The 20817-nt window shown below is 39.9% G+C and overlaps 1 protein-coding gene across 2 annotated transcripts in view; it reads left to right on the top strand.

Moving 5' to 3' along the window:
• Positions 1-20817, top strand: part of SCFD2 (sec1 family domain containing 2) — a 187764-nt gene that overhangs the window by 67806 nt on the left and 99141 nt on the right. For both annotated transcript variants that reach the window (XM_066185739.1, XM_066185738.1), the window contains exon 5: positions 14015-14264. In XM_066185739.1, the coding sequence (XP_066041836.1) occupies positions 14015-14264 (250 nt within the window). The remainder of the gene's footprint in view (positions 1-14014; positions 14265-20817) is intronic.

Below are 20817 nucleotides of genomic sequence, written 5' to 3'. Positions count from 1 at the left end.
GCCGTGGGGTCTGTCCCGCCGTGGGGTCTGTCCCCCGGTGGGGTCTGTCCCGCCGTGGGGTCTGTCCCGCCGTGGGGTCTGTCCCCCGGTGGGGTCTGTCCCCCCGTGGGGTCTGTCCCCCGGTGGGGTCTGTCCCGCCGTGGGGCCTGTCCCCCCGTGGGGTCTGTCCCTCCGTGGCACTTGTCCCGCCGTGGGGGCTGTCCCGCCGGGGGATCTGTCCCCCCCGTGGCATTTGTCCCGGCGCGGGGGCTGTCCCGCTGTTTTGCCTTCCTCGTCACAGATCCCAGTCCGCTCTCCAGCATGTTGCGCTGCGGCGCTGCCGCCGGCCTCCTCCCACAGCAGCGGAGAGATCCGCGCACTTCTCTTTGCTCTTCTGCGTAGAGCGAGCTGGAAATTCACGTTTATAAATTCAAACACGGACAATCAGTTGTTACGTTAAAGTTTAATCATTCTTATTTCTGTTAACTTAGCTCCACCTCGGCCATGTCTTATTAAAATGATCCTGGTGGCATTTCTCTTGCATGTTTTCTGATGTGGAAAAACAAATCAAAACCCACTTATCACATGAATCATTGTTAAAGTCAGCAGTAGTCCTCTGTGTAAAATCTGCCAGTAAAAGCCGGGAGGATGGGGATTAAACCTGGAGCACATTAAATTAGTTCCAGTCTATCCCAAGCAGGCTCTGCATTGCTTGCTTAGGCAGGCAAAGCGGAAACAGGCAGTTTATAACGAGGCTGGTTTAAAAACCGTGGGGTTCATTTGAAAAAGATTTATGTCTCTCACTTACATAAACATTACAAATGTGGGCTGCAAGCAGGAGGCAAATCTTTATCAAAATCTCTTTAAGAGCTTTTTCATTGTGAATCAAATGGACAGTGTGTACTCTTGTTTGAAGATTCGCCAATATCTGTACACTGATCTTTTCTCAGTGCTCTTACTAATTAAAATATGACTCGGTAGAACAGCGAGACCACCAAGCAGTAGTTTACTAGAGTTTGATAGGAGCGGCGGTGACTGAGGTGGCAGAGGGACATTATTTGGAGGCAGGAGAAAAGATTGTCCTGAGACTAGTTTAGATTTTCTGTAGTGATTATAAGAAAGAAGAAAAAAAAGGTGAAATTTTAAAGAGAAACAACTGTGTCTAGATTTATCTCCACCCACCCCCTTCCAGTGTTGCTATTCTTAAACAGTAGCAGAGACATTTTGTGGGGTATATGATCTTTGCTAGGGCCTGCAGCACTGTCTCCTGGGAATATCAAAGATTCCTGTTTTCTCCAGGAAAACTAGAAGTAGTGTGGGATGTGAGGGTCCCAGGTGACGACTGGAGTGTTACTCACATTGTTACATTTCTGGGTAAGTTAATTGTGATGATGTTGTTTTGAAAGGTTATTTTTAGAAGGAGTAAACATACATTAGTGCAGTCAAAAAAAAATATTTTTAGTAATAGCACAGTTATTTCTAGCTTTTGCAATACCGTTTTACTGTATTTAGGGTACATTATAAGAGTTGTTCAGATTCTGGATTTAACAGAAAGTGCTTTTCATATTTCATTTTGATGTTAATAAACAGTGTCTAAAAGAGCTTTGTAATACTAGTCTGCCTTCGAAAATATGATCCAAGAGTCGGATAAATGATTTAAAGTATTTTGTGCTTTATAACGTATAACAAAGGCTCTCTGGATTTTCTCATCAAACTAGGGTGTCTCACACGTCCTTTTTTTGCTGTGATGGCGTCTCCATACAAAATATCACTTATGACCCAAAAGTCTGATTGTCATGTCCCCAGAGCATACTGATAGATAGTTTGTTAGAAAAGTGGAAACTTTCTGTGCTGTGAAATGAATTAAGAGTTTTCTAGTGATTCTTTAAGAAGAAATTTGGATTTTTCTGCTGTTACAGTGGTATGAATATGCTACAGTGGTAAATATTGGAAGCACTCCCTTCCTGAAATGTGGAGAGCCAGATAAGAAGAAAGAAATTACATCAAAATGCTATATTTTCTCTCTTGTGAGAACTGTGCAAGAGGGACTGTGAGATACATAGACATACACATACTGGTTTTTGAAAAAAGAAGCCAGTTGATGGTGAGCTCCATCTTCTGACAGCTTGATGGCTATTGAGGCTTACACTAAATAGGTTACAGTGGGCTCAAGCGTGCCTCTGTTGCATTGGCATCAGCGTACATTGACTCACAATTTAGGTGGGGGCTGTAAAGAGAATTGTTAGCTACACCGAATGTTATTTCTCATATCCAGGCCTCAGCAGCAGGCTGTCAGAGCAGTCAGTTAATGTTTGGTAGCATGGGAAGCTTGCACTTCTTACAGGTATAGAAATGCAAGAAGCTCACATTTGGACTTGGAGCTAAGCACTGGTCTCCAGAGGATCAGTCTAGTGCTGACCACTGGTCCAGGACTCCTTTCTCTGCTACCAAAAATCACAATGAATAACTAACTGAAAAACGTCTTGGAACCTCATCTTCTACCATATACAGCTGAATTTGTGGGGTTTTTCTTTGTTGAAAAGGTTTGGGGCTTTTTTTACATTGCATATAATAACCACCTTTTTTTGCTTGTTAATGGAATCTGAATTGTATTTCATGACACGCTGATACTCTCCTAAAATAATTTTTAAAAAAGTAGTTAATGTATAAGTTGCTTGAGCTAGATCTGGTCTTACCCTTAAAGTGGTTGTGGTTTTTTCGTAGTTAAAATGAGGTGGAATATACGTTTGTCTACATCTTTACAGTGAAACTTGAAACATAAGAAATGCTTTCTTCATGGTGAAACTAGGAAATATATACGAAAATAACTGAAAACTTCTGAAGTCCTTAAATGTTTGGAATGACATGCATGATTTAAGTGTTTTTAGATATTGGGACCAGATGTCCTGTGCTCCAGTCGTCTCCCTTTGCGCAAATGGGATATAATGAGGATAGCTGTGCTGACTCAGACGTTTGGCTGAGTGGGAGGGTAATCCCAGGGGGACAAAAAGTGGGATTATTTTTCAAGTTGTAGCTCATGCTGGACAAACGGATGGGGAGGAGGTGTGGCAGGAGCAATCCCTGGCAGCCAGGATGCCCTCACATGGCCCTTGCAGCTGGCAGTGGGAAAGCAATCTGACATCTTTTCCACCCACAGCAAGGAGCCAACAGCAAAACCACTGCTAGTGCCACCCAGTTGGCCTGGCTTCATGCGGGGATGATGGGAATGCTGAAAGGAACCAAAAGAGGAGAGGACTTGCCACATGCCAACCAAAGGAAGGACACGTGGGCCAAGAGGCAAAGAACATCATGACTGACAAGCAGGTGTTGCATGTGCTCTCTAATAATGAGTATCCTAAAAATTCACATACCCACACACAAGTGTGCCCAGCCCTGGCAGTGCAGTCTGGTCACCACTGCAGGTGAATACCAGCACAGAAGATTCCTGCCCAGTTAGGGAGCTGAATAAACAACTTGTAGGCAGTTGAGTTAAACTGTGCTTGAAAAGAGAGCTGCTAGCTTCTAGAGCAGGAAAGCATTTCTGAGATGGGATGAGAAGATTAAAAGAGTGGGATTTCAATAGTGTTTCACCATAATTGTCATTTTGCCTGTGCCTGTATTTCACTTGATGTTTAATATTAGATACATGCTTAATAGTTGTTGCTGCAATTCACACATTTATAGGGAAATAAATGTCCTCTTCTGTGAAGTATCACTGTTCTACCACCTGCTGCACTCTGAAAGACGGTAACCTGATTTGTTTTTCATGGTAGTAGAAAACTGGACAGGAAAATTAAGGTTTTACCTGATACATATCATAGGATGGAATGAAGTATGGTTGTATAATTAACTTTCTATTATTCTCCCCAACCTGAAGAGGGGAGAAAAATGTCCTTCCTTGTGCAAATCATGCCGCAGTGAGCATCCTCCAATGAAGATTTCCTGTGAATGAAAGATTCCTTCCACACGCAAAAATGAACCAGGCATTCCTAAGTTATAAACTTACTTATACAAATGACATCTGCCTTTAATCACCATGAAAGCCTGAATCCTGCTGGAAGCATAGTGGGCCTTGTACAAGGGCTAGAAATGTCAGTACTCTATTGTGATAACATTTACTGAACTGATTAACAGCCGCGGTGCTTTGCAGCGGACTGATAATCTGCCTTCATGTGTCTTTGTGTTGCTGTTGTGTCTCCTTCCTGAGATTCCAGCTGGGGCTGTGGACAGAGCAGTGGGATCTCCTCTGCAAACCTCCCATGTCCATATATTTTTATGTAATATGTCTTTGTCTATCTGCAAACCAAGGTGTAAAATATTTCAAATACAATGCGAAACATTTTCAAATTAGCTACTGTTTAAATTCCTATAACAAAATGATCTAGCATGTAGTCTCATACAACCATCTCATGCAAGTTGATGTTTTAAATCTTTCAAGTTTCTTGAAATGTAGGAGTTTCAGTTACTAGTACTTCAGTAAATTCCAACAGGTTTTGGTTAGTGGTAGATTTTCTCCAAGTTTCTCGGCTGCTTTTTTTAAAAATAAAGGAGCGAAATAGAAGGGATAGGGAGAGCAAATGCTGCTTTGCTCAGATCTGTGTCCATTTCCGTTGTAACAACCAACAAAAAATTGAATCTCAGGGATACTGCAAAATGGAGTATTTTTTTTTTTGTCAAGATAGTACCCTTATTCAGCATATTTTATGTAATAGTATGATCTCTAAGCATCACTAAAATATATCAGGTGTTTGTTTGGCCCAGCCTTAGTTGAAATCATGATTTGAGTGATGCTTTGGTGGCATTGTGGCCACTGGCATTGTGGCTTGTGGCAATGTATGATCGATATCCTGGTTGTCTATTAATATCAAACTTGTAGGGGCAGAAGTTAACTGGATTTATTTTTAAAAGTCTGATGCTAAGATTGCACACCTAAACACAAAAAGCCAAATAGCACTTAGAAAACAAATGTCTTCCAAATGCACCCAAACAGTCATGCAGGCTCCAAACTCCTTCTGTTTTTCACTTGATATGACTGGTTTTGCCATTTTACTCTTGCCCCCAGTCTTCATTTTTCATTTCTGGTACCAGTGTCCACCATGGTCTGACCCATCACTAAAAGTCTGGAGGTTTTCCTGCAGCCCTGAGGAGTTTCTGAAACATCTGATGTTAGATTAACATAGGAGTGAAGGGTGATGCATAAAATGAAGGTTTGAGAGTAATGAGATGATAGGAAAAGCAAGAATGTGAAGGAAAAGCACAAGATGGGCTTGTTTTGACTGTCAGTCTCCTTTTATGACTCACTGCTTACAGTCTTCACAGCATGTATTGCCTTCATCCTTTCTGCTGTTTCTGAAGTATTTTCCCCTCACAGTTCACAATTCCTTTCACTGCAATCAAGAACCATGCTAAACAGTTTATAGTTATATTCACCAGATGTATGTAATGCACAGTATTCTATTCCATGAGAGGACTGAGTCTGCTTTCTGCTTGTTTTCTGCCCTCTTACCCTCAAAAGTCTTTATGAAATGTGCACTCCACTGAGAACTGGAACTCACCAACTCACCAACTTGAGAACTGGAAAAATCATGGTTTCAACTTCCCTTGTTCCTCATGTGCCTTTCTTGACTAGGTTCAAGAGTTGTCTCATACTCCAAAGTTTTCTTCTGTCCATAGTGACATACATAAACTATTATTCTTCCTTTTGATAAGGACCTATCTCCTACTATGAAGAAGTTTACCCTTTCAGTTGTTTTGTAGCTCCTTGCAATGTTATCTCTTGTTTTTCACATCCTCTTAGAAATATAGACTCTAGGACTTGGCACGATATATAGGAATGAATCCTGACAGTGCCACATCCATTAATCCTGACAGTGAACTAATCCTGACAGTGCTACATACTGCTTTCCTACTTCTGTCCCATGGATACTATATTTTATAGTTACATTGGTCCTTTTACCATGGCCTTGACATAAGTATGTTTATGGACTAGATCAAAAATGCAACTGAGCTAGTTTGTTTAACAAAAAAGTTCACTTCTGCTCAAAAGCAGCTGCCTACAGAAGATTAAGAGAAGAGGACAAGGTTATATGATATTCTCCCTGTTCCAACCATTATGAGTTCTGTAACAGTTGTGGTTTCTGTGTATTTACTAATATTTGGTGGAATTTTTTCCCCTGTGAGATTTCCCATCGTCTTTGTGAGCCCAAGTAAGAATTTAGCAGCACAACAACATTTGGCAAGAAATTCCACATCTGAGCAAACTGCTTGAGAAAATATCTCCATTTAATTTGCTTTTTAAACTGGCTCCTTACCAGCTTTGTGTATTGTCTCTTTGTTGTTGTGGTGTGACAGAGTGAGCAATCATTCCCTACCTGCTTCTCTAGTCCACTCATGATTTTTTAGACCTTTTCTCTCTACTGGGTCATCTGTTTTTCTGACCTGAATGATTATAGCTAGTCATCTAAGCAGGAATTCTTTTCTTTGTCCTGAGCATCTCCCAACTCTTTTTCAGTAATCATGCCCTGGGACAGAATCCCCTCCTTCTGCAGACATGATCTGCACAATTGAATGACCAAATTGGTTATATTATATTTTTCTTGATTTATATCCCTTTTATTTGTTTTCTAACCCTCTGGATTCTTATCCCTTGCTTTGTAGTGATTGAATGCTTTCCCATTGTTTCCCTCAAAGCTGATATGAGTTTTAACCTTGTAGGATACTATGCTATCCCTGTGCCCATTTCTCAGTTCTGAACCCCTACCATCTTCTGACAATTTTCTCAGTATTCCAAGACTTATAGAAACAAACCACCTCAAAAGTCATACACAAAAAATCCTGACATGCATAGCACCAAGATCTTTTTTTGATAAAGGTTTTATCTTGACTCTGCATGTATTCCTTTTTCATTCTTCTGACCCTGTTTTTGCTGTGCTGATTCATGTTTTTACCAAGTATGTCTGTAGAAGCCATCACAGCTAAAAGCTTGGACTGAGTAGGTTGGAAGTATTCCCTTTTCAACCTGCTGATGAGTCTCTTATGTCAGACGTGACGTGATTTAAGTAAAATTCTCCTTATCCCTGCAGAGCTTCATCTAATAAAATCCAGACTTATTAAATATCCTTTTTTTCTGTACACTGTTGCTCCTGAGCCCCCATGAACCCATTAAAATATCTTAACACAGCTGTACATGTAGATGATCTCCAAAGAGAGAGGAGAAAAACTGGACCATACGATGTAATGATACATTGCCCAAGAGCATAACTCACTACAATGAGGTGATTTTGGTGCTGTGGAAGAAGAGATATCAGTGGGCATTTGAATTTTCTCAAAATGCATTAATCTTGCAGTACTGACATAGTGACAGAATCTGCTTGTTTTACCAGAAGAAACAAAAATAAATGAGGACGTTGTAAGACGATTAAAACCAGGAAATTGTTGTCAACCAACTGTGGTGCCCAGTGAAGACAGGAGAAATGTGTTAAGAGGAAATCTTAATTTTGTTGTTCAAAATATAGTTTCTTTTATGTCCTAAGGATATTAGTTAAAGAGAAATACTGGATTATACTACTTTGGCTGTGGGATCCAGATGGAATCCAATTGCTTAGGTCATGATCATAGGCTGGGGAGTTATTGGCAGAAAAAACTGTCCTGGGCTTTGCTTTTGTTTTGGTTTTAGAAATGATAGGGCTTGAAGTGCTTGTTTTAAATACTTGTGTTGTTATCACATATTAGCTGTTAAGTGTCAGTGCTGTGTTTTTGGAATTACACAAGACACATCATGAACATTGTCTCTGACCAGAAGAGCTTACAAATGTTGTGCTTTTAAAAAGTTTGATGTAGTCAGTAATTTTTTCATGCCTTTGGCTTGTCACTGCCTTCTGTAGCAACTTCTGACATCCTGGATAGATATTCATCATGTATATGAAAGGGCTGTTGGTGTCTGTTGTGTTGACTGATAGACACCAATTAAGCATCTGGCCATATGACAATGTATTGAGGAAATCATCCAATGAGCAGGTGATTATTTTTATAATTTTCTTATATCTCTTGACAACCTTAAATTCTAGTTCATCTAAGCTTCAAGCCAGCACTGTTGCATGAGGAGGCAGTCCAATCTTTGTCCTTCACAACTGCTGTGTTTCTGTGGCCAAGCAGTAAACCCAAGCAGAGAACCCGTATGGTTAAAATTATTTGTTTTAATGCATAGTCACAGAAACACTCCAACAGGTGAAGAAGGAAGAGGCTGCTGTGGTGAGTGGAAGGCAAGAATGAAGTCTAATTGGGAGAGCATGGACATAAGATAAATGTGAATCTGTATCTTTGGCAGCATGAGCCAGGTTAAAAATAGCTTCTGGAAAGAAGCTTACTCCTTTTTTTTAATTTGAAAAATTTTAAGCTTACTCTTTTTCTTTTACAGTAAAATTTTAAGATGCTGTCTCTACAATAAGGGCCTGAAAATTGTCTCTACAGTTCAGAGAACATAGTTCCTTGGGCAATGTTCAGAGTGGGTGATAAATGCAGAAAAAAGAGCAAAAGATCAGTTTGGCTCTGTAGGGATATTTCATTAAAACAGAAGAATCATTAAAAGTAATGACAGAGGAGACAGGTCCTAGATTCTTTTACTGTTTCCTGTGTCTCTCACTAGCAGTTTTGTTCTCCACTGTTTTCTTTACATGTGTATTCTTGGTGGGTTTCTGTATCGTTTCTCAAGCGAATAGACAGACGCTGCCATTAAAGAGAGGAAGACGCAGTCTCTTGGTATTGGCAGGGACAAGTCATAAAGCTGTTTTGGTCTCCAACAAAAGGCAATTGATGTCTCTCCTGATCTTTAATGGTTTACACTTTTTTTTTTTTTTTTAACTGGAGGCAGCCATTTACTGCCAGCATCTTACACCTCCACTCTCAATCCTCTGTGAGTTCTCTCAGTGCTTGGTCTGCTTTCCCCTACAGCCAAAGTTTGCTCATTCTCCCTGCAAGGAGTGGCTTTGTCAGCCCCTCTCCAACTGGAAACATAAGACTAAAATTTTACACCTTGCAAAAGCAAATATATAGACAGTAGACTTTGTTTACCTAAAATCACTTGTCTGAATAACTGTATGCTCTATATTTTGACATATACAGATTAAAGTGTTTCCTAAAGGTGAGAGTGTGGTACTTTGAAGAACTTATTTTTTTATGTTGTGTTCTGGGTTGCTTATTCTTGAATCATACCCTAGAAATATGTAAAGAGAAGACAAAGCAGAGGTACATTTTTATCACAACCTACCTAAGTCAATAGTTATAATGATTTCTAGAACTTCATATGGCAAATCATAATTTGAATGGTAAGATCATATTTAACTGTGTCAAATCACTGCTCACCTCTAAGCCATTTAATGAAATCTAAATGCATGAAATAATTGTTTTGCAGAGAGTACAGACATCTTCCCACCCATATGGAAATCATGTGCAATCAACCCCAAATCTCAGATGGCCAAACAGTGTAAAACAGCAAGTAGCAGAGTTGCCGCATTTGATTTATGGGCAGCTGAGCACTGCAGGCAGCAAGGACTCCTCCTTGGCTTGGCAGTGCCTGTTGTTTTCACTAAAATGACTATTGCTGCAGAGATCTATTACCATCAAAGAATCTGAGCCAGTTTCACATACACATGAGGTCCTCTTTTGGTGCCATTGTCACTTTCAGCCGTTGGAATGTTCTTGCCTCTGTCTGGACAGTGGGAAAGTTAATATGCAGTGTGGAAAAATCACAAACCACAAAAAGCCCAGCCCAGGTAAAACACAAAAAATCAAATAGGGCAACATTGGAAAGCTGCTTATTTCACATCTCTTTTCCCACCTAAGTCATCCATAAAAGGAACTGTTATTAAATAGGCCAGTCCAGGCGCATGGAGCAGCAAATAGCCCAATGGCTTGTGAGTTTCCATTGATTCTCCTGCTGGTTTTACCTGCAGCTGAGTTTTGGTGTTGTTTTTTGGTTTTGGTTTTCCCCGATAAAATTCTTCACTTGTATAAAGCTGTGTGGTTCCTATTCCAAGAAGTTCTGTTTAACTCATGCAACCTCTGAAGGAATTAAACATGTTTTGCTTCCTGAACGGAAAGCCACTAGAATATTTACATAATGAAGTAGTCTCTCAAGATTTATCTCCTCCTTCCTCCTGCATTTTAAAGAAAATAAATTCCACTTCGTTGAAGTTTATTTTTGCTTTAATATTTTTAATGACTAGTTGAGGACACTGGGCTAGAAGCACAGGGGTTACAGTGCTCAGTTGTCTCCTAAGTTTTGTCAGGTTAATTCAAGTAAACCTGACCCTTCTCTTCTCTTCCTCCCAAACTCACTCTGGTTTTTATTATGTACAATAAGTCTAATGATACATATGGCTTTAGATTCTTACAGGATTTTTAATACTGGAAATAATGCCTCTCACAGAATTGCAAAACATTTTTTCTTGGGTTACTACACTTTCTCCTAATTCCTGTAGATCCTATAAATAAGATTTTAAGTAGGATTTTGAAGCACAAAGCACAATGTCATGTTCTGTGTTTAAACCCCCCCCCAAAAATATGTTTGTACTTTCTTCACTATTCTCCCATTTGCCAAAATTCAGGTCTTTTGCAAAAATCAGCAAATTGACATCAGTTTATTTATCCTTAGGGACATCAGATTATTACACTGCTAAAGTTCTAAAAATAAATAACGAAAGAGGGTGGAGGAAAGAGACGGAAAACAACAAAAATCTGTCACAAACTCTCCCTGAATTCTGGAGAATATATGATTAGAGCATTAAAGTGTTCAAACAATGCAACTGACAGAAAGGGTTCGAGCTTTGGCCTTTTAGCTGGCTCTGTAGCATTAGTGTTTTTATACAGTCTTTGGAAAGCTCAGAATTGACCTGTTTTTATTATTTTTATTGGCTCCCTTGATGATAGACAAATGGGGCTAACTTGAGGCCAACATTACCAGCAGGAAATTTGGGTCATGGGTAGTTACGTTTTAAAAACTTGTGTTCTTGTGCTGTTCAATCAGGGTAATTGATTGATTGTTAGGTGGTGCAGGGAGCCCCTAAATCACTGGAGGTGGCCAGATAATGACAATCTGCCAGTAGATCTTGTTTGAGGCAAATTTCCCAGCTCCCTGTGGAGCCATGCTCTGCAGTGAGCTTGTGAGTCCCTTTTTTTTTCATGCACTGTCCAGTCCAACTGGCCTGTTTGGACAAAATAGCCTCTGAAACTTGGAAGTTCCATTTGAAGTCCTCTGCAGTGCCATTTCCCAAGAGATAAGGGGAAAAACATTCCAGAGAAGTTCATACCCCAGAAAGACCCTATGTGCATTCTGAAGTTAATGGTTTATTACAGCTCTTTAATTTTTTTTCCTCTTTCATTTTTACTTTGAAGATAAGAGGTGGCAATTGATACTTGAAGTTGTTGAGTTTTACCCCGTCCTACAGTAAATCACCCTGAAAGTTTAGACATTATTTCTTTTTAATCATGTATGTTTGAAAGTTTGCCAAAGATACTGTACATATGTACTTGCAGGAGCTAGGATCCTCAAGCAGGAGCTGTTCGCTCTACTGTTCTGTACAACCATGTGCATCCTCAGTGCTCCATGCCTGTGGATAATTCGTGCATGCAAAATACAGCTTTTTCAAGAACTCATCTTCAGTGGTGTAGCAGCATGCTATGGCATGTTTAGAGATGAAGTGAAGTAGAGTTTGTGTGTTGGGACGGGAAGAGGGAAATAGATGATGCGCCAGTAGATAGTAGATGAAGTTCAATAATACCTGTCATAGGTCTTCACTCTTCATAAAAATGAATTTAGATTAATGTAGACTCAAGTTCATCATCTATTCCAGAATAAGTCTGCATTAGGTATATCTTGATTTTTTTAGGGCTGATTAGGCTTTTGTTCATTGCAGATGGCTTCCTTGTGATAGATGCATACCTCTGAATTCCTTGAAGCTTTGTCTTTTTCCATCTTAGGATCTGAAAGGTCTGTTATTTATTGTGCTGGCATCCAGATGAGAATTTATTTGTGTCACTTTTCCAGAAGTTATATCCAGAGGTTATATTCAACTAAGACAAGGCTGAGTTGAAGTCCAGGAATCAAACAGCCTTGTGTTGAGGATGGCCCAGCTACCAGCACATGCCAGCCCGGTGCCAAACACCATACATTTGCTTCCTGGGTGTAGCAGTGCTTGGACTTAACTGTGTACGTGATTTAGCACTCCTTGCCCAAACACAGAGGGTCCCAACCCATCCTGGATTTCAGAATGTTCCTCCTTGGCTCCCACATGTTTTTGACCACTGCAGCTTTGTAATTTACTGCTTCAAGTCTGCAGTTGCACTTACTGTTAGGTTTAGTGGATAGTTAGAAAATTCTTGTCCAATGTATGTATTCAAATGGAAACCGCTGTTTTACACCACAGCAACACAGACTCCGAGATTCAGAAGGCTAAAAATGACTCTTGTATTCTTGGGATGTGTCTCCCTTTTATACTATTCTACACAGACCAATTTGATTGGTGAAACAAAGGCAAATCTCTTCAGTCACATTGTTCAGACCAGAGGAACATCAAGAAGTTGTCCCTCCTAGGAAAAGGAATTAATAGCATAGTACAGTTACAAAAACATCTCTCCTGTTAACAGAAAATTCCCTGGGAAAAAAATTTCAGAAAACCGAAACACCTCAGGCATGGAACCAGGGCTACACCTGACCAGACTGAAGTCCCAGGAAAGATGGGTCCATGGCAAAGCTTGTATGTCAAGAGCAGGGTGGGGTACAAAATCTACACAAGTGTAGTTTCTTATAGCACAGCCTGGAAAAAAGTTTCTTGGAACTTAAGTAGTTCATGGTTTCTTAGTGATTGAGATCTGTGGTGGATCAGTGTAGGTATAAAAATGACAGTTTATGAGATGCTTGTTAGTGTTTCTGACACTGACAAAGAGCAACTGAAAATACAACCAGACTCCCTGAAGTCTTGTATGGAGTACTCCAGGAGATAAAGCTTTCAGTTTCTGTGTTTCTAAAGATATTACATGATTTTGCTGTTGTATAAACTTGTGTATTTTCCTAGTATGGTTGATTTGTATTTTATTTACTTATTGTGAATCAATTTTAAAGGTATATTATTGGCTGTGGTGCCTATTTTCTATGACTAGTCTATGGGAAGTTACTGTAGTAACAACCAAGAAAAAATGTTTGCACACTTGACTCCGTAGATTACAAGAGATTTGATGTTTCACTGTACACTATGAACTGACCCACAGGTTTTCACAGGGGGATCTTTTAGATGATCACAGGGCAAGAGACAGGGTACTAGTGTTGCAAGAGACCTCCTGGATGGATTTGAGCAATCGCTACCACCAGGAAAGACTGTTCTTTCCTCCCACACCTCCCTTCCCATACAAGAGCAGAGTGTTCCTCCTGTTTGCCTTGCAGTGTTCCACCTCTCAGCTGATCCTGCTTCTGAGATCTCAGCTAAGCTAAAGCAGAAAATTGGCATGTAGAAGTTTCATCCACAGGTGTTTGTGGGCAGTGAGGGTGGCAGTTTGATGGTACAATTGGTCACTGGCCTGCTCTGAGTGGCAGAGACCTGCAAAATGGGTCTAAATGCGAGCCCTAGTGTTGCATGATGTTGATGTCAGCAAGTCAATGGAAGCTGGGCTTTGAACCCTCTGCTCATGTACAAAATCAGACCCGAGGACGAAGCCTAAAATTTAGAGGATGTGTTCGATCTCGTGCTTTGTACCATTTCTATCCATACCAAGGGTTGGATGTTCTCATCCTCTCATCATACTGGTACTTTGAGAAGGTTTCATCATAAGGCTTTTCAAGTGCTAAAATGCTGCTATCATGAATCCCTAAGGAAAAACATGTAGACAACTAATAAATTTGCTGTCTGAGCAGCAAATAAATCATATCACCATCTACTGACTGCTGAAAATGTGAATATTGAATGATGTGCCACATGAGTATGTCTGGTCCTAACTTACAAGCACTATGGAGGCAACCTGACACAATCTTCCTTCTGTTTTTCAGACTATTGGCGAGTCAGAAATGCCCAGTGTTTTGAACCAGTTGTTGCCAATGATCAAGTCTTACACTGAAAGGACAAAAGATGATTATGCCTGTGAGGACTTCTTTGTTTTGCTGATATACATATATTCTGTGGTTGGAGAAATCAAATGTGGAAAAGAGCTGGACACAGCTGAAGAAGAGGTGAAAAAGGCCCTTGTCAAGGCAATTTGTGATGAGCCAGAGCCATCTCCTTTGTTGCAGAAAATTACAGGTAAGATTCTGCTTGTGTGGTGAGAAATTGGATGTCTGGGAAACGGCTTGACTTGTCTGTGGTGCTGAGAGTACATGAGTAAGCACAAGGATTTCCTGTAGATTTGTTCCATCTCCTGTGTTCATATATGCCAAATGCTGACAGGCTGTCCTTGAAGAGTGCTGAGTCTGGTGAAAGCTCTACAAGTTGTTCTTTTTGTTAAAGGTTGGCTAAATTTGTGTGTTTTCATAAGGTAATCTTTTCCACAATTTCTTTCATTGATTGGTGTAAAGTTGACCCTGGGAAGTCAGAATTAATCCTGGAAACATGTTCAGTGAACCACAGTTGCTTTGTGAATACGAGGAGCTGGCTTGTCTGGCATAAGAGAAGAAATGTGTCTAAAATCAACATTGAGCTTTTTGCTGAAACAACATGAACATTAGCCTTTAAAAATAGCATGCTAAGCCTTTTTTTAGATGAGCACTCATAGAATAAGAAAGCCCTAACCTCTTGTTGCTAGTATCACATTTTAGAACAAACTAATTGTTAAAAATTTAATTTTAAATGAATGAGCTCTGGCTCAGGGGTGGCCTAGCATGGCAGAGGGGATCTCACTTTCTGCTATCAGTTTTCTCGGTGTTTAGTAATATTGAGTAGGTCATTGACCAGGTCATCTTTGAGGTGAGGAGCATATGAGCATAAATCAAGATGTTGAGAGGAGCTTACAATTGAAAACGTTTGCTAAGAATGGGCCTAAGTGGGGAGTCTCAAGGGAAGTAGAATAATACGCTGTTGGTTATTCTGGTACCATTCCCTGTGGACACTTCTATTTCAAAATACGGGTGTGATCTCAATTGTCTGCTGTTGCTTTGAGCGTAAAATTCTGTGATAGTTAAAAGACTTAGGGTAGGAATGGGGTCACTCTGTCATATTTGCACCGTGGTGTTATTTTAATACTCCTGGCCACAGTGCCCACAGTGTTCCAGACTTCGTGTAGGCTTTTGCCTTCCTGTTTTTCAATATGTACTGCACATCTTGTCCACCAAATGGTGCTTCCCTCACAACTTCAGTGGTGTCTTCTAGTGGATGGGATGTAGTAATTTCTAAATCTCTGTTTTCATATTTTTCCCTTTCTCCAATAATCAAAGCAGTTTTAAATCACAGTTTTGTCAGTTTCTCTTCATTGTGCTTAATGTAAGTATGTGAAGATTTTAAGTCTGTAAAACTTTAGCCAAGTACCAAAGAGAAGCTGTCACAGGTAGTTTAGACCAAGCCCATCGTTATTATGTGATGAAATTAATTGCATAACACAAAGCCAGAGTCTTTGCATCCTTATATTTCTGTATCTTGTTTTAGCACAACCATGTCTGTGCAATCTGCACAAGTAGGTGATAGTATTGCATACTTTTTGCACACTTATAGCTTGATAGTTTTTTGGTTCTTCAGCATTTTTTGGTTTTAGGTCTTATTTATTTTGAGTTGTTCATGGGAGAGGGCAAAGGAAAATAACATCTACTGTCATAACCAGAAAGAAACATCATGTTGGCAGCAAAGTATCACATGAAATTTCTAGGAATACTCCATTGGTAGTTTTCAAGCCTTAATTTATCCAACCATTTACTTTGTCAGTGATCATAGAATTTGCAATTTGCTGTATTTGCAACAGTATGGTTGTATTGGGAAGACTTAAAACTTGACCAGCCTTAGACCTACACCTCCTTGATCTCTATTTTGCCAGGCCTGTGTTCTACATCCTGCTGCTCTCTGAACCTTAGGTAACTTGCTTGCTACTTGAGGGGCAAACCAAATCAGAACTGTAGGACCATCCACAAGCTTTCCTTCAAAGGCACAGCAGGGCTCTTTGTAGCAGGGCTGAAAGTCAGGAATTAGAGAGCAGTGATGGCTTCTCCTTTTTGTACAGATTGATATAGGTATAGTGCCAAGACATATTCTGCTACCAGCAGAACATCTATGAACTAGAGACTGACTATTCCTTTTAGCAGATGCAGGTTGGCATATTTTCACAATGTCAACACAGCTCTGCAAGTTAGCAACAGCCATGAGTCTGGACAGATCATGTTCCAGACCTACAGCGTTCTGCTCTTATTTTACTTATAACTCAGAAATAAGAAAACTTTTTTTTTTTTTGTTCTTGAAGGGCCACAAAAGTTAATTAGACTAAAATAAATTTCAGTAATGCTTAGAACTGTTTGTTCATGATCAGAACACAGTAAAATGCTCATGGTCTTTTATTTTCACCTGTCCATCAAGGTAAGTAATAGGAAGAATGTTTAATGGGATGTATCAGGAGAGAAAACTTCTGTGCCAGTTATTGGGTGGATTTAAGAGACACTGCCTGCTGGCTTATTCCTTACCTCCATGTTGAAGTTTCAAACCCTGCTGGCAATCCATGATTGGACAGCTAGAGTTATAGCAAGAGATAGAAAAAATTACTGTTGCCTGTAAAAAAAGGCACACAGAAGTAATAATATGTAGGCTGCAAATCCAAGCACTTTCAAGTTGAGAAATGCTGGTAAAAATTTTTCCCATGTAACTACCATTTGATTCCTGTGTACATTGTAGCACAGTCCTGAATTCCATGATTATGTAGTATATTTTCTATGACCCATGGCTGCATTCACTGTATGGACTGAACACCACAAAGAACTAGAACAATATAGCTTCAGTTATTCTTCACATGAGGAAGAAGTACGAATAAAGTAAGTGAGACCCTTATGATATTCAGCAAGTAACGTTCTCTGGCTCTCAGTTTGCAGTTGATGGAGTGGACTGGTGCTTTCAGCTTTGTGACTCATTTTGGAACTTGAAGCAGAAAGTCATTAAATTACATTTTGAGGTATTAATGATTGTATGTCTTTGAACAAAGGGGACTCTGTGCTCTGTTTCCCGATACACCTGGTGCCTGATGTTTTTAGCTTGGGCCCAACACTGTACTAAGGCTCTGTGGTTGATTTAAGTTGAAATTGAAACTAAAAGCCATATCTTAGCTGTGGCTCTGAACTGCTGCCTCAGCTTTTTGCATTCTTCTTTTCTGCAAAGCGTGGAAGTTGTGCAGTCTTGACAAGTACACGTTTTTCTTGGTTTTATTTGTTGTTCCCATATAGTCACTTGAGAAATACAATGCAGAACTTTTTAAAAGCTTTTGAAGGCTTGTCTTTTAAGATCAAATTATCAGTCAAAGTAATAGGTTTATATGAGATGCCTTTTATTCCTATTATACTTGTTAAATGTAAACTTACCGATACTTGCCTGAGTCTATGCCTGCAGGAAATCTCCAGTTATGTGACTACCTCACAGGGATAGTGCAAATCTCTCCCAAAAGAGGCAGCCCACAGGTGTACAGGGGATATTTGTGCTATTTGGTGTTACTTAGTGAAACTGGACTAGTATTTGCAGCAGTGGAAAGAAAGCAATTGTCAGAGACAGGGCCTGTCCATCCCATTGGCCACACTAGGTTTCCCTAAGGTGCTCTAGGTTACAGCCCTCTGCAGAATACGTTAAAAGATGCAGCACTTGCACAAGCTTATATTGTGTAAGAAGCACAAGCCCTTCCAATTTCCTGGCTGTTGAGTGTTAGGATACTCAACCTTACTGTTGCCTGAACATATGCTTTTCCAAATATTTGTACAATAGCATTCTGCATTTATGTAACACCTTGTTTCATTGAAGCACTAAAAAATATCCTGGAACTGTTAAATAAAATGAAAATGCAGTGTATTAATCACACATTGAGTTTTAAGAAATACAATGCTAATTTTTGCATGCTTAATAATGTAAAAGTACATTAGCAGTGTCTTGTTTGATGGAACTGTTTAATAATAAGTGTAGTGCTAGAGTATCCTACTGCCTTGGGTAATAAAACTGAATGTAACAGTTCCAAGATTTCTCCTGGGTGTAATTTACCTCAAACATATGTTCTTCATCACTGATTCTAGCAGAATGTTACAAATTGGAGGGGAAAAAAAATAGACCAGAGCATAATGGAAAATGAAGCTTTTCCCAGAATGCTAGGTTTGGGAGCTTTAGGGGTGGGGTTTTTTGGCAGCTGTTTGAAAAAAAAAACCCACTGCAAAACAGCATATTTATTTTATCATCTTATCTGTTCATCTAGTTTTCTAAATGTCTGTGTAGAGCTCTGTGCAAATGCAAACGTCTGCAGAAGTAATGCTAATAGAGCCACAAAACAATAAAAAAATCTATTTTTTCAGCTGCGCCATTCTCTCTTTTTCATCTGCAAGTCTCTGTGGGAGCTTTGTAGAGCCGATCTGCCTTCCATGGTGTGCTCTGAGGACCCCCAGCCCAGCCTCAGCACAGGCAGCTGGCTGTACTGCCCGTATGCAGTGACTTTCACTGGTGGGGCTGTACCTTGTGAGCACAGGTGTAACAGGAATTATTCTGGGCCAGGAACTGCTGGAATTTTTAATCACAAAATGGATTTCTGGTTCTTTCTCTTGCTTTTTCTGAATTCTGTGTGTTATATATTGGGGGGGGGGGGGGTGAAGCAAGCTGAGAAATCTTTAAGTGAAGACCGAAGTGGAAATGCAGAGTTCTTTTAATGTCTAGGTCTTGCATAAAGGAAATACAAGCTATCTGAAGTCTGTATTGTACTCTTTTTGACCTGTGTATCAATCTAGGGATTGGGAATCAGAAGTCTCTTTATCTTTTATTTGTCTGGAGATACATCTGAATCTTTGGTTGTAGGGGGAGAGGTTGGATGTATTTCTTCCTCTTTTCTCACAGATTTGGGTTAAATTCGAAAGAACAGGGTAAAGGCAGTGGGCCAGTGGAGGATTCCTTGCCCATGTCAGAGGAGTTGAAACTAGAAGGTTCCTTCCAATTCAAATCATTCTGTGATTCTGTAATTCTATGGAGTGTAGGCACACTGTATTGGGTTAGACACTTCTGGAGTGATTCTGCTTGTCCTCAGCACATGATCTTTTGGGGAAGATGTTTCTTATTAATGAAGTTACATGCTAATGCCAATGTGGCATAAGTATTATTAATCCTAAAATCACTCCTGGTTTTGCAATAAATGTTTGCATTCCTAGACAGAGACGGGCAGTTGTCTCAGAGGATAGACATACGTGCTTTCATTTGGTTGTGGTCTTCACTGCTGGTTTGGAGCAACAATTTCCCAAACCTGGCTATATTATGGGTGGGTAGGTAGGTGTGAAATTGGCTGAACTTATACTGTGTGTCCTTTAGATGAAATGTACCACTTGTTTTGAGTATGAGAGAGTTTACTCAGCTTAACAGTAGGGGTATAGCTCAGGTATCTGGTAGTGATTTTTTACTCATCCAGAAAAATAAACCATTGTTTAAAACATAAAATCCAAGATGAATTCTGAGTGATTTTAAAGTTTCCATGCTTTTACAGAAAACAAATGTTTTCTGTAAAGTTTGCACTAGTTCAGTGGAAGGCTAACCCACCCCCTTCCTTGCATACTAGCTTATTTCCAAGTAATCTGTGAGTTTTGCAGCAGAACTGATGGGAAAAAATAGTCATGACTTGAAAAAAAAAATGAAACGCTTTAATGGCAACATGTAGACTCATGTTGGAATGAGTTTTCCCTTTTGGGTTAGGCAACAAAATGTAGTCTCTGTTGTTAGAGCTAAGTAGTTTCATCATGCAACCATGCAGGCATTATTACTGCAGCTAGAGAAAATCCAGATCATTTTCTTCCCAATTCTGAAATGAAAGTTGGTTCAGGAAACTTTTTCTCCTATTGCCCCAGCTGATTTTATAGATACCTAAAATACCCCTCTCTAACTGTGTGTAAAATGACCTCCTGGTATCTCTGTTTCTCCGTGTGTTTTGGAGGTGATCCAGGGGAAAGCACTTGTGGTCCAGCAGTTCCAGATGGTGGTGGATCTGACATTCACCCTGCCAGGAGCACTGGAAAGACACAAGCAAAGCTGCTGTCTGACCAGCTGAGGGGGGCTGCTTAGGGAGTGCCTGCAGTTTAATTAATCCTGAGATGCTGCCACTGCTGCAACACTTCAGTCCTTTGCTTCATGGTAACAGAGCCATTGGGGAAAAAAAGGTCACTACACATGTCCCAAGATATTTATCTGATTTATACAACAGTCAGAAGGATTCATGAGGATTTTTGTGATCTCTGCAAAAACAAGGAGAAATTAGAAATGCAGTGAAACAATGGCTCTGCTTTAGCCACTGACTTTGCAAATGCATGTGTCCTAAATTTTATCAGCTCTCCTTAGGATCCTTGAGCTCTCCAAGACCACAATACCTTTCTGCTGTGACCTTTCTAAAGGGTTTTCCTATTTCTGTTCAAAATCTGTGAATTGCAAGTGGAAGATGAGTGAACCAAATCAATTGACTGCAGGCTTTGTGTCACTGCTTGGGTGGATTCCTGGCCTGTTTTTCAGGTGGGAAGCATGGAAGGGTTTCTAGTGAATTGTTTGAAAGACAAATTGCAGTAGTTTTCTGGATTCATTTATGTCTAAATTTACATAGTCATATTTTATAGGTTTTAAAAATTTCAGGCATAACTTAGATATCACTGTTAAAAAGCTATGGTCCTAAACATGA

Source organism: Chamaea fasciata, unplaced genomic scaffold, assembly GCF_029207755.1.
Source record: "Chamaea fasciata isolate MVZ Bird 193981 ecotype frontalis unplaced genomic scaffold, bChaFas1.0.hap1 SCAF_6, whole genome shotgun sequence".
Classification (NCBI taxonomy): Eukaryota; Metazoa; Chordata; class Aves; order Passeriformes; family Sylviidae; genus Chamaea; species Chamaea fasciata.
The sequence above is the reverse complement of the archived record's forward strand: the minus strand, read 5'-3'. Positions and strand labels throughout refer to the sequence as shown.